Source organism: Nomascus leucogenys, chromosome 17 (assembly GCF_006542625.1).
Source record: "Nomascus leucogenys isolate Asia chromosome 17, Asia_NLE_v1, whole genome shotgun sequence".
NCBI classification, from domain to species: Eukaryota; Metazoa; Chordata; class Mammalia; order Primates; family Hylobatidae; genus Nomascus; species Nomascus leucogenys.
In genome coordinates, this window is record NC_044397.1 from 21399359 (window position 1) to 21414577 (window position 15219).

General features: G+C 36.5%; 1 protein-coding gene across 4 annotated transcripts in view; it reads right to left on the reverse strand.

Moving 5' to 3' along the window:
- The window catches only part of GPD2 (glycerol-3-phosphate dehydrogenase 2), a 147912-nt gene that overhangs the window by 71897 nt on the left and 60796 nt on the right, over positions 1 to 15219 (reverse strand). For all 4 annotated transcript variants that reach the window (XM_030795707.1, XM_030795709.1, XM_030795706.1 and 1 more), the window contains one exon: positions 1267 to 1391. In XM_030795707.1, coding sequence (XP_030651567.1) covers positions 1267 to 1391 — 125 coding nt within the window. The remainder of the gene's footprint in view (positions 1 to 1266; positions 1392 to 15219) is intronic.

Sequence of the window (15219 nt, forward strand, 5' to 3'; positions counted from 1 at the left end):
AGATCATAATATTTTCAAATGGCAAATAGACACCCTGCCAACTGATTGATACACAGAAACCTTCTACCTCTGAGTGAGGATAGCTCCCTCCTAATCAAATTTCTAATAATACATCATGCTGTCAACCTCAAAGATTTTTTAGAAACCTTAACTGTATTTGCATAGGAGAAAAACATGCTGTCAGAGTTCCCAGGTGTAAGATATTTTCCTGACTTGAGTTACAAGATTATTGTAGCCATTTATCTTGCATCCTCTGGACTGTCTCCCTTTCCCAGTTCCCCATAATATTTTTTCTTTGTAGGAGATAACAGATTGTTCAAATTCATGCTAAAAGTTTGCATCTTGCCTTCACGAAACCAAGCAATGATGCTTCTTAACAGTTGCACAGTATTTTACAGATTATAAAAAGGCTTTTGTCTTAACTGCTGTAGTCCTCATTATGCCTCTCTAAAAAGCCAGCATTGCTATTATAACACTAATTTTACAAATAAGATAACAGACTCATAGATTTTGAGTAAATAAGCCTGAACACATCACAAGTTAGCTGATTCTAAATCCTATGCTGTTTTCTTTGCATCCATCACGATGCTGAAGAGAAATATAAGAAAAGGGGACAGATTCAAAACTGACTTGTCAAGAAAAAAAAAGAGACAGATTCAAAACTTGACAATGTCAAGCCAGTGCCACTGTGTTCTTCATGTACAAAAAGAGATAGGAAGTTCAGCTGATTTTTTTTACCCCTCTGGGAAATGTCATCTTCCACACTGCCTTGGCAGTTTCCAAATGGTGGCAGGCTGGACACAATAAAGTGTGACATAAGAAAAGCATGACTCAGATCATCTTTTCCTTCAGAATATGTCAGTGACAATATAAGCCTATCACTGCAGTTATAGTTAAGAGGATCAATTTCGCACTCCCCCTGCATTACAACATAGCTCCCCTGAAAGTGCTTGCAAAGTAGCAATTTGGTAGCCATGGGCAAAAACCCAATCACAATTGTTAAAAGGCAACACATCCAAAAGTGATTTTGTAAATCTGCTACTTCAACATGCTTGTGAAGAAAAAGCCCCTGATTACCCATAAACATAATGCTACAGGAAAGAACTGACACACCTCTCCTGAAAGATATTCCAGTAGAATACACTAAATAGGTATTTCCAACAGGAAATGCTAAAAGCCATTAAAGAAAAAAAAAAAAACCTGATTTAATTGGGTAGAAAAAAGCATAGTTGCAATTTTTGTTTAACAACCAGCATACACAATTACCTGCTCAATATCCAACTTCATGATGGCCTTCTGCAGATATCTCACACCACCATGGATCAATTTAGTGCTTCTGCTGCTGGTCCCTGATGAGAAATCGTCTCTTTCTACAAGGGCTGTTTTTAGTCCTGTGTAACCAGAAAACCAAATTAACTTCTTAAATTACACAATTTGTATGTAATTCATTAAAGGCACTTCTCCAGGGTAGAGACAATGACAAGAAAAATTACTCTGAACATGGATAAATTTGTATTCAAAGTGCAGTACACTGTCTATATTATAATGAAGAGATTTTAGGCTCTTCCTGAGGGAAAAGTCAAGCCAGAACTAGAAGCATATTAAGCTGTGAATGAATCACAACTAGAAAATATTACAGTGCAATTTCATGGCAGTAACATACTCTGGTGCACTTAGAAGGTCAAAGGACAGACTAGCACCCAACTCTGCCCACGTAGAGTTAACTGAATGTTGTTGCAAAGCCTTCTAGAACTCTCGTTCATCTCTCACAACAGTACAGACCTGATGCAGCCCCTCATCTCTGATGTACTCTAATGCATGCATCATGAATAAATCTAGACTAGACTTCCTTCTGTGTGTTGACTTCTGTTGAGAAATGCGTCTGAAGTGGTATTATGGTGGATATACAATGGGGAAAGATAGCAAAGAAAGGAAAGAAAGAAAAAGAAAGAAAGAAAGAAAGAGAAAGAGGAAGGGAAAGAAAGAAAGAGAGAGAATAAGTTCTGATATTGAGGTGTTTATAGTCTAATTTAAAACCTTTGAACATGAAAATATTTTAGAATTACAAAGAAATACAAGCCAGTAAAAATGAACACTGTGCAGAGTAACCATGAGTAAAGAATATATTCTTGCCAGGCGTAGTGGCTTATGCCTGTAATCCCAGCACTTAGAGAGGCGGAGGCAGGCAGATCACTTGAGGTCAGGAGTCCAAGACCAACCTTGCCAACATGGTGAAACCCTGTCTCTACTAAAAATACAAAAACTTAGCTGGGCATGGTGGCATGCACCTGTAATCCCAGCTACTCGGGAGGCTGAGGCAGGAGAATCGCTTGAACCCAGGAGGCAGAGGTTGCAGTGAGCCAAGATCGTGCCACTGCACTCCAGCGTGGGTGACAGGGTGAGACTCCATCTCAGGAAAAAAAAAAAAAAAAAAAAGAAGAAGAACACATTCTTGATAAGGAAAGGCTGAGCAAAGATAGGTTAGTTCTAGAAGTTGCCCATGCCCTCTTTACTTGAGGGCTGTTATAGATCTCCTAGGGGTAACTAGTTTTGTTTTGCTGCAGAGACACCCTGCCTCTTCAGGACTGGGGATGACCATCAGTACTACAGGTGTCACACAGGAGTTGAGAGATGAAAGCCAATACCCCAAAAGACCCAAAATATACATCGACACCAAGCCATGAGGAATTTTCATGGCCTGGAAGACTCTTGGAGGATGAAAGAATGTCATAGAATCCAATTACAATGAGAATACATAACTAGAGCAGTTTGGACTCACAAAGTTCATTTAGGAGAACCTGTGCATGTATTCAATTCAAAGCCACTTATTACATTTAATACCAAAGGGTCGTTTTTATAACTTTTAACAGTTTAAATATCGTACCCAAATGTCATCATAAAATCAGGGCAATTCCCTTGACTCAAAAGGACAAAATATTTAGAAGCTGTGGAGAGAAAAGTAGAGAACTTTGATTCAAGGGCAAAAACTGTTAATGCTTTAACTACCTAGAAAAATAACACAAAAGTTACAGGTATCACAGCCCCAGGTCACTCCTTTCAAGTATATATGCCAGAGAAAGACCTGTAAAATTCTCAGCTATTAAAACCCTAGCAATGCCTAGCAAATTTAGTACTGAATATACTAAGAACACAGAAAAATATTGGTACATATTTTTAAGAATATTGAGAGCCAAAATCCTGATATTAGAAGTGAATTAGGCATGGACTAGGCTGTCAGGTATCTCCCTGCTCAAAGAAAAGCAAGTACACAAAGTGCAGCAGTTTAATAGAGGCCAAGTTTGAAAATCCAGAAGACTCTCATCATACTCCAGGTTACAAGGTAAATTCAGGATATAAACCCAGAAAAATTAAATTTGCAAATCTCTTAAGAATGCACTATCTCAGTGAGCTATATCACCTTTTCTTAGTAAGTCCAACACAGAGTTCTTCTTCTAGCACTAAAATAGACCATTTTTTCTTCAGCTGAAGATCAGACGAGGGAGTTGACTTTCAAATGATATTTAAGAGCCAGATTATTTAAAATATACCTCTCTTTAAACCCTGGAATCACTGTCATGGCATCAAGATGCCCACACCATGACAGGCAGGGAAACAAGGTTGAGAGAGGACAAGGAACCTCCCCCACAGCCCACAGCTTGCTCACCTGGGCCTATTCCTAGGGATAGCTACCCTAAGGTATCCTACAGGCTATGGTAGACAGACTACTTAGACAGTCTCCAGTAATTCCCAACTGCCTAGTATGTCACCCCCTGCCCTGGAGTGTGGGCTAGACTAGCACCTTTCTTCTAATGAGCAGGTGACATGGCACTACTGTGATTAGGTCATTAAAGACTGGGAAGTGCTCTCTCTCTTTCCAGTATTCTCTATTGCCCTCCTGCTTGCTTGCTCTGGTGAAGCAAGCTGTCATGTTGTGAGTTCAGGAACAAAGGGAGGCTCCTGGTCAACAAGTGGTGAGGAACAGAGACCTCAGTCCAACAACCATGCGAGTTATTAGAAAGCACTGTCCACTATGAGAGATGCAGAGCCACAGTACCCAGCTAAGGCTCACCCAGATTCCTGACCCACTGAAACTGGCTGATGATAATTGTTGTTTTATACCACCAAATTTTGGGGATAGTTTTGTAGTGACACAATTCCCTGTGTGAAGATTAACTATAGCCAAGATGGGAGAGATGGGAGTTTTCCTTGTACTTGGGGATGGAGTCGTCAGGAAAGAAGAGTCTACAGAGAAGTATGTGTTCAGGGCAGGTGGAGTGAAGAAAGGGAAAGATCATTGACAAAACCCAGCTTAAGAAAGACAAGGCAAACGCTTGATGTGGCCTAGCTTATCCAGGGGCTGCTTGTTACTCAGGGGCTGGAGTACAGGTACAAAGAATGGGCAAGGCAGATCTCAGAGGGCTCTTCTTACACATTCGGGTATTTGGATCTTGTCCTGTTAACCACTGTTTCTCACAAGTAAGTAATATCCAGATCTCCTCAAAAGGAAAATGCCTCTGAGAACAGAGCTATGTGTCCTGGATCAGCTTAAGAAACAAATGTTTCATCAGAAAAAAGCAAGATGTGGCCAGATGCGAGTGGCTCACATCTTTAATCCTAGCACTTTGGAGGCCAAGGCGGGAGGATGATCACTTGATCCCAGGAGTTCAAGACCAGCCTAGACATCATGACAAAACCCTGTATCAACCAAAAAATACAAAAATTAGCCGGGCATAGTGGCATGTGCCTGTATTCTCAGCTACTTGGGAGGCTGAGGTGGGAGAATCGCTTGAGCCCAAAAGACGGAAGTTGCAGTGAGCCAAGATTGCACTGCTGCACTTCAGCCTGAATGACATAATGAGACCCTATCTCAAAAAAAAAAAAAAAAAGAAAAGAAAAGAAAAACAAAAAGTGGCTGGGCACGGTGGCTCATGACTGTAATCCCAGCACTTTGGGAGGGGTGGGAGGATCACTTGAGGTCAGGAGTTCAAGACCAGGCTGGTCAACCTGGCAAAACCCCATCTCTACTTAAAAAAAAAAATACAAAAATTAGTCAGGCACGGTGGTGCATGCCTGTAATCCCAGCTACTCGGGAGGCTGAGGCAGGAGAATCACTTGAACCCGGGAGGTGGAGGTTGCAGTGAGCCAAGATCATGCCATTGCACTCCAGCCTAGGTGATACAGTGAGAATCCGTCTCAAGGGAAAAAAACAAAAAGATGTAGCATGCACAGGCAAGCACTAATATTAGTATTTTTGGTATTTTACACAGTTACAAGGTATCCATTCTGGGAAACCAGGGTGTGCTTGTTAATTTATTATTATAAAAAAGGAGTAACATTTAAATTTTTTCTAGAAGTTCTCAGATACTGTTTTGAGAAATACTATTATGCTGACTGTCAGGAGAACTATCAAGATGTTTTCAGCTGAGAAATCAGATTAAGGTTCAGAAAAGATTTCTCTGACTGCAGGAATGAGAGGCAGAGGTAGGACTGGAGGCAGGAGACCTTTTGGAGGACCAGTGTCATATAACAGGAGTTGGGGCAATGAAGAATCCGGCCTCACAAGGCAGAGATGGTATTGAAGAGTGATATAAAGAGAAAATTTTATGGGCTGTGTTGTCAGGATGGATTTTTTTTTTTTAATTTCCCAAATTGACAGAGTGTGAGGCAGGGAACTACTCTAGGAATTAGCAAGCCCTCTCAGGAGGATATTTCAGGATATTTAAGTGAGAGCTAACACTTTAAAGCTCTCAAAACTGCTTTTTCCAGTATTGGACATTTTAAAAGTTATCACATGTACTTATGTGAGAAACCCTAGTGAATACCAACAAAAGTTAAAATGGGCCTCTCTGTCAAACCAGGCTTTTTTCTTGTCCCATTATTTCTAGTGTCAAATCATCAAGTTACCCACCAGAATTTCTGGAAAGAAAGGATACTGCTCCTTCCAGAGCAAAAAACTTAAAATTTTAGTTTCCAAAGTTATAGCTAAATTGATATATTAAAATGCCACATAACATAAAAGTATTACTGAAAGTTTTCCAAACCACAAAAAAACTCTAAAAATTTTATTTAATTTTCAACTGCTATTATATGCTAAATGTTTTAAATCTCTCATTTTTGTTGAATGAAAAGTAGAAAGGAGGAAAATAAAATCAAGACATTATTAGAAGTCATAGCTGCAACTCAACTATTTCTTAACTAATTAACCAACCAACTGCAATGAAGACAATAACATTTTTAAAAGCCTTTTGAGGTTCTTCTGTGGTTCTGTTATCTAATCTGTCCCTTTCTGTTTCAATTCTCAAAAATCCAAATTGTTTCCTCACCTCAAAAATTACTGAAATCAAATTAAGAGTTCAGTTTTCTGGTATGTTAAGTAAAGGCAAGGAAGTGAAAAGAGGGAGGTGTTTTATCTTCTCAGAGAGTAAATAGTATTAAGTGATATTCAATGCTAGGATTTTGTGTTCTTAGGTAAAATAATTAAGTCTGAAGGGCATAAAAAATAATGCACCCAGGATTCAAGCAACTACTCCTTACTATGGATTTGAGGAGGCTGGGGAGAGATCTTCCTTCAGAGTAGGAAGAGTGACCTCCTTACATTACAGGCAGGGAAGGGCTGGCCTCTCTATGTATTGAAGGTAATTCACTAAATTAGTTCAAGATTTTATAATAAGTTTTTTTTCTTTTTCTTTTTTCTTGTTAGCAGCTACTTTTTATGGAAGGCAATAAGCTCTATCTCTATTAAGATGAAACAGAACATTTAGTGGGAGTGGTAGTATTATTATTTAAGGCTTTGTTTTTATTATTGATTACTTTTAGTAGGTAGTCTGGGGAATTTTGCGACAGTTATAAAATATTAATATTTGGAGTAAAATTACCTGAAATCTTAGGCAGAATAATAAGATTAGTTAGAGTAGAAGAATAAAGTCAACTTGAAATCTATATTCCATTTACCATCTCATCTGTTAGCAAGCTGAAATTGTATCTTCGAGGTGGGGCAAGGGGTATGAACTAACACAGCTCTTTACAGCTTTGTCTTTTCTGACCTGAGTGAGAATGTCTAATTACTTCCAACTAAACCAATTCATGGATCAAAACAGTTGGATGAATATAGAAGGATAATTACAATCTAAGAGGAAAAATGGTACGACATTTAACTTTCACAACACGAAATAGAACAGAAGTATATTTTAATACCTTTTACTGATTATCTTATTATGCATGAAAACATGCTCAATATAATAAATGCAGAGAAGCAAAGAGAACAAAATAAAACTCTCCTGTAATCACACCACTCAGAGATAACCACAGTTGACATTTGGGTATTTAAACGTTCACATTTTCTATGCATGTATATAATCACATATGTACATTTTTGTAAAAATAGGATCATATGGTATATTTGATTTTTTTCATTTACCACTGTTTATTGTAAACATTTACCCATGTCAATAAATATTTTTCTATAATTTCATTTTTAACATGTGGATAGTATTCTATTAATTTTTATAATTTATTCAATTTCTTATTTTTGAACATTTGGATTATCTCATTGTTTCACTATTACAGATAGTACTGCAAGATTATATTTTCATTTAAACTCCTTGTATCTTTAATTATATCATTAAAATAAATTTTAAGAAATGTCACTATTAAGATATTTCTAAACAGAAAGGTGAGAATAATCACTCTGAAATAAGTATCAGAGACACCAAGATAATAGCACAAAAAATCAAAAAATTTAAGATGCTTTGTATGTTAGCACCATAAGAACAGGTATTAAAGCCACATGCTGCACGAAGGAAAAATTATATAGTTTTTTTTTTTTAAAGGTGAGTTTATCTTTCTTTAGAAAAGCTTTGGGCACTTAACTTTGGATTTCAGACAGCCATTGCCATTAATAAGAAAAGGGACTAACCCGAAGGCTGAACATTTTATGGGAAGGATCAATTCCTCTAAAATATCATCCTCTTGTAAAGCTGCAAAGTAATCCTGACTTGTTAATCCTCACGATCAGGATACTATGCTTTGGCCTGGTATTTTCTAAAAGTGAATGTTAGCATTTTATATAAATATATGATATTGAATTGGTTATTTAATATCTATTTCTATGTTTATATTAGAAAACAGATAAATTATATTAGAAAACAGATTAATAGAGATATGATGTTGTTAGAACACATCATTAACATACTTTCTAGTTTGTTAAGTACACACATGATTATGGAGTCACAAAACTGTACTAGGCTGTAACAACTGCAATAACACAATTTTGAGGAATAAGGGAGTTGCTGCTGTTGCTTTTTATTTTTACTTTGGTATTATCAAACATACCCAATGTTCAAAGAGAGGAAGAATATCCAAATAATATAGAAAGGCAAAAAAAGAAAATGATGTAAAAAACTATACTAATGGCCTCCTGGTTTCCTAGTTACAAAATCCACAGATAAACAATGTTAACTATTAAAACTGTCTTATATATTTTATCAGAAACTTTTCTATGCTTACTAAAGAACACAATCTGATACCATCTTGCTTTAAAAACGAATAAAAATTAGCACTCATTCTTCACAACTTGCTTTTTTTAAATTTGTAACACATCTTAGCCATTTTCCCTGTAAAAACTTATACATCTATCTCTTTTCAATAACTGAATATCCAATTTATTAAGCCAGACTCCAATTTTTTGCCATTATAAATATTGTCATAAATAAAATTCTGACCAGTATGACGTTGTGAGCTCAGCTTTGAACTCTTCTTTTTCTCTAAACACAGAAAATTATATATGCATATATTTTAAAGGACATAATTGACTCAAAAATAAGATTAAAACTCAATGGACTTGAAATGCAGCAGAAACTCAGAGCAGAATGTTTAGACCAAAAGCTTCTCTCTTGCCAGGTTCAAGGTCTAAAAATGGGCAAAGGCAATCAAGATCTCAGTTCCAAAAGGGTAAGAGGAATATAATTATCCATTACAAGGAAAGGTAAAAAAGCCAGAGGAGCATTTGATTGTCGGGACTGAAGAAAGTCTCTGCCTCTTGTGCAAGGAGGTTGACAAGCTTCTCTTGACCACTCTCTGGGCCCAGGAAGCAGAAAGACAGATACAGCCTTGGCACCAGCACCACAGCCAAGGCACCACTTGTCTCAGCAGCTAGTCTGCAAGGTCCCCAAAATCAACAAGGGCAGGAGTCTTTTGGTTCCACAAAAAGTCTCTGATGGTACTTAAGGATGGTCATTACTATACTTACAGAGTTGAGGGTATGGAAAAACAGCATGAAACAAAACTGATCTAATAAGGGCAGAAAAGGGGGAAAAAAAGCAAAATAAAAAGCATGAAAGATTAAAAAAATACAAAGCAGATGCACATGGCATCAAAGAAATGTAAATGGATTCCATTTACTGATTAAAAGACATAGTCTATTAAGTGTAAAAAGAAATAAATAAATATAATCTAGCTATATACTATTTATCACAGATATAACATAACAAAAGGATTTAGAAAAGTGTAGAATGGCCAGGTACAGAGGCTCATGCCTGTAATCCCAACACTTTGGGGAGAACCACTTGATTTCAGGAGTTCTAGACCAGCCTGGCAATGTAGCAAGACCTCATCTCTACAAAAAATTTAAAAACTTATCAGGCCTGGTGGCGCACACTTTTAGATCCAGCTACTCAGGAGGCTGAGGTGGTAGGGTCTCTTGAACCCAGGAGGTTGAGTCTGCAGTGAGCTATGACAGAGCCACTGCACTCCAGCCTGGGCAATAGAGTGAGACTCTGTCTCCAAAAACAAAACAAAACAAAACTTGAAAAAAAAAAAACCTGAGATAAACCCTGTCTGTTTGCTATTTTGTAAATATTTCCCAAATTTCACCTTTTTGCTTTTACATCTTTTGCCATGGATACATTTTAATTTTTATAAAATCAAAAGCAGGCTTTTCCTTTATGGCTTTTTGGTGTCATACTTAAAAACACCTTTCCTGCCCCATTTTTTAAAAAAATTTACATATACTTGCTTCTAATAGTTTTATGATGTTTTAATGTTACATCCTTGATTCACATGGAGTATGATAAAACAGAATATATATGCATGCATACATACACAGACACACACACACACACACACACACACACACACACACGCATATATATAAATTGGGGGGAGTGGATACTCCAACATCATTTATTAAGTAACTAATGATGACAGTTTTGAAATGCTGCCTTTACCATATTCTAAACTTCATGTATTTAAAGTTAGACTAATTTATAGACTCCATGACTGATTCTCTATTCCTTTACCAGATTACTTTAATTACAGTAGTTTTAGAATACGCTTTAGTATCTGATAGGTCTCTACTTCCCTTTTCACTAGTCTTTTTCAAAATCAGTCTAGTAAATCTCACAGGTGTAGTTCTCTTCTTAAAGTTTTAGTTTCTTAAGTCCATTCCCCGACCCTGGCCAAAGGAAAGCACTACATTAATTAAAATTATGTTAAATTTCCAGATTAATTTTAAGAGAAATTTGCAATCTAGTCTAATTAGCTGTGTCCAGCAAAGAGCAAACTTTCACTTCCTGCAATTCTAGCTTCTGAAGTAGAATTTTCTCCTACCTTCATGGTGGAGGGGTGGAGACCATAATTCTCAGAATGCACTGTCTCTAAGGGTCTCCCTTTTCTGCATTTATCCTGCAATGCACACACCTCCTTCCTTTCCCAAATGTTTATTTATAGAGAAGAATGTTATTGTTATCCTCCATTTATGCCTGAGAAACTTAAGGCTCTCTGTAAGGTTAAGCCACTTGTCGAAGGTCACAGAGGTAGTAAGCAATGAAGCCAAGACATGACCCAAGTTCATTCTAATTCCATAATACGTGTCCTTAATCACTGCACTATACTGCCTTAGGAATTAGAGTGGGAATTCAAGAATTTCTAGCCAAATACCATTTATAAAAGTCTGCATTTGTAAACAAGAGAACTACAATTAATATTTTCCTCCAGAAAGAGGCAGTCTTCTCTGGAATTTGAACTGAAGACATAAAGGTTAAATTTTACACATCAGATCTTATTTTATTTTATTTTCTACAGGCCCACCAAGAATGCAAATGCATCAGATTTTAAACCAAAAATGTACTAGGTAATCCCAGATACATACAGGTAAAGTTACATAAAAGAACATAAAAAGCTAAAGAGAACACCTTGAAGAATCTGTGGGAGTGAATATATTTATCAGATTCTCCTTTTCCAGCTTCCTTTGGGAGCAAAGTGCCCACAACTGGACTTTTGGGACATGCTTCTGTCCTAGAGCGGGACATAGAGGTGTTAAAGAGTGAAGCAATTTCTATTGATCCTAGAGACCTGCAGGAGAACGTGAGGAGAAGTCTGCATATTGTGTTTATAAAATAATATTCCCAAATGAAACAAATGAAAATTGATTCCCAAGAAAATGCAGATGATAAGAATGCAAATAAATGTTCATTACGAAGACTCCATGACTTCTTGTCTTTCCTCTATAGTCTTTGTTTATCCATTACTAAAACTGCATTTGGGCCAGGGTACTTTATCAAAAAGCTCATGCAAACATTTTTGTACAAGTCCTTGAACATCTAGTGGTTCCCCCAAAAACTTCGATGTCCTGAAAAATCTAATTATTACTGGTAACTTTAAAAGATCACAGTAATTTATTTTTGTCAAATGTGACTAAAGATTAATGGATACAATCAGGAATAATTTGGTGAAAACATATCAAATGCAGAGAAAGCAAAATTTGTTGTTAAGTGAAGCATCAAATATGATAAAAGAGCAAATTCCATGAATGAACAGCAACAATGCACAATTCATTAACCAAATGCCCATGATTATTTCACACTTCAGAGGGCCACTGATATGATCAGGAATTGTAGTAAAAGGATAAATTTAGATTACCTTCAGCCATCTCTTTATAAATTTTAATTATAAACACTACCCCCAGAGGGCTACCAGCATAATAAAAGAAATACAAGCTAAAGTTTGCCCATCCTTTTTATAAATCATAATTCCACATATATAAAATAAGGCAATTATTTTAAGACCACAATTAATACGTCAAGATATATTAAAAATACATCATTTTCTTAGCTACTACTAACTGTAAAAATTAAAAACCTGATCAACTTTCAGGCTCTGGAAACTCTTAACTATTCAAAATTGTCATCCTTATCATCACCACCACAACTATTATCACCCACAATCACCTGCTAATATACTAGCTAATACCTTGATCACTATGGAATGCCCTTCACTGCCAGAAGAAAAAGTTTATTTGTTCAATAAATAGTAATAAACTGCTAAGTTGTTCCTTGAAATCAAGGCCACATCTTACTAGTCTTACTATTCTCAGAGCTGGTTCAGAACTTGATTGACAAATAGTATTGTTTTAAATAGAAAAAAAAACACCCAAAAACAACCTAAAGAATAATTAATAAGAACATCAATGCAATGAGTTTTTCCATAAAGTCATTAAATGAAAATAAATAAAATGGAATTTTGCCATTAAAAATAATGAATACTATATAAATGTAAAGATTGATATAAACACACTACTATTTGAAAGAAATACACTGCAAAAAATACAATCTTGTCTTTTTTTTAGAAACTATAAATATACAAAGTGCACAGAGGCAAACATAGTAAGACTTTTCAGAAGGTGAAAAAGAGTAAAAGTCACTTAGTGATTGCCTTATTATTACTGCACTTGAAGTCTTGCAATCCGACCTTTAACTCTTCCAGGGAAGCCTGGCTTTGTAACTTCATGACCCCTTATTAGCTCCAGGCCTACATTTCAACAATTTCCTCTGCTTTCATAGAATCTTGTCTCATTTTTTCTTTTCATCATTGATATCCAGTCAATTCTCCATTCCAGATTCTATGTGACTGTCTATTTTCTGTACCTCTACTCTCAGTAATACTGGACACACACACACACACACACACATATAAATACACACATACACACATAAATGTCCCATGTGGATAATAAATTTAAATTTTCGAACAGCAAAGAAACCCCTATTTTCCTGTCATATTCTCTGCAATGACATCCCTTACTCCCACCCATAAGTAGAACATCTCACCTCATATTTGTTTAAGAGTAGCTCTTCATACTCACACAAACTCTTTATGTCTTAGAATTTACCCTTTGTTTCTATCCCTGAGAAACAAGTCTCTTACCTTCCTGCTAAAATCAAGATACATCTCTGATATCTCTTTCCTTGTATTTTCACAAGACCTTGTTCCTTATATTTCCCTTCTGCTATTAGGTTGGTACATGACATTTAAAAGTAATGAGAAAAGCCGCAACTACTTTTGCACCAACCTAATACTTGCATATTAAGGTTCTTCTCCCCTAGCACTGACTTTTCTCCCCTGAGTCTACAGAAATATTCAGATTACTCTTATCTTTATAAAAAGAAAAGATAAGAGTAAAACTCTTTGAAAAAATTTGAAGTGGAATTGAAAACATTCTTGAAACATACTGTCTCCCTTCTTTATATCCTACCATACCATCGTTACCTCCTTTCTATTTTCTTTTTCTCTTGAAAGCCTATGCTCATGACTCTTCCTTCAGTATCGTGTATCCATTCCCCATCACCAAACCTAAGGCAGTATCTCCCAAGTGGTCTATTCAATAAAGCCCAAAGGCTTTCCCCTAGCATACCATACCCAGCCCTGCCTTTCCACTCTTCTCTCATGTTCTCTCATATATAGCCTCAATGCTCCAAAGTACAACACATGCTGTCTCCCATATACACTGATTCCATGCTGTTCCTCCTGCACATTTTCTCAGACTGGAACACTGAGCAAGCAATATTTGCCTGTTAAAATGTTACCTATGCCAAATAGCATGAGTAAAGTTTCCCATTCCTGACCACTCTATGTAGATATGACTACCCTCATCTTTCAGTGTCCATAATGGCCCTGAGCCTCTTAAACGGCTCACATATTCTCTATCACGTAATCTGGTCTGTGCAAACAAGCACTATAGAACTGTGGGCATCCTAACGGTACCAACTCTATCAATCATCTTTGTACGCTCATTGTAGCACCTTGCATATCGCCATGCAGACAGCAGGCACTCAGCATATATTTGTAAAACTAAAATAAAAAGAATGGCTATATATTTTAGTACATAGCATGAAAATGCCTGCAGATACCAAGAAATACACTTTCCTGAATCCTACTGGGGAAATGATCCTCTTTGATATACAAAATTATCACCTAGTAAAGTCTAATTTCTAGGAGGAGTAGTTCCAAACAAGACCTCCATTATGTTGAGAATGTGTCCCCTCTTTCCACCTTCTTTCCCAGGCCTTCAAGGGGAAAAAAGCTGAATTCAAATTATCTATTCTCAAAAACTATTCTCAAACTGTTCTTCCTTTAGGCCTTAGTGTATCAAGGTTAATTTGGCTCAAATTATATTTCCTGGTTGGAGACAGAAAATTTTACGAAAATTGGGGTCAATTTTGTAACAGAGTAGACTTCCTGTGCCTGTATTTTGAACTTGCCATTATTTAGCATTGACAAAAACGACTTAGGCTGTGAGGTCTGCATGGACCAAAACCTGAGTGTGGGTCCTGTGAAATCAGTCATCTAGGGTACTTTTGTGTGTGTGTGTGTGTGTAGACCTCATTAAATTCTTTTTATTTCCATAAGGGTAGATTCTGCCAGGTACATAAAGTAACTAAATCAAGAGTGGCTGCAGTAGTAATTTAATTGATCTGAGAAGAATTATTCCATCTAATAAATCATTCCCATTCAGTTAAAATATAATAAATATTGAACTTTATATAGCAACCAAAATAATCCACAGTCAAAGTTCCTTGCAGCAGTATCCTACCCAATTCGAGACATCTGAGGATACCACAATGGAGTCCTTCTCCAGGACAATTGGTTCTGAAAGTCTTTTACATTCATGTTAGTAATAGCAGCTATAATACTATCTATAATTTACTATCTATATTTCTACTTTGTGTGACAAGCACCGTTCTAAGTCTCTTCATGATTAACATGTAACTCTCACAACAATCATTCAGAGAAGGTATTTTTTCCTCATTTGAAAGATAAGGAACCTTAGACAAATTAAGTGCTTTGCCCCCCGTCCCCCAACACATACACATCTGTTAAAGAAGTTAAGCCAGGATAAGTACCCAGATTTCCCTGACTCCAAATTCCACACTAATATCCACAGGC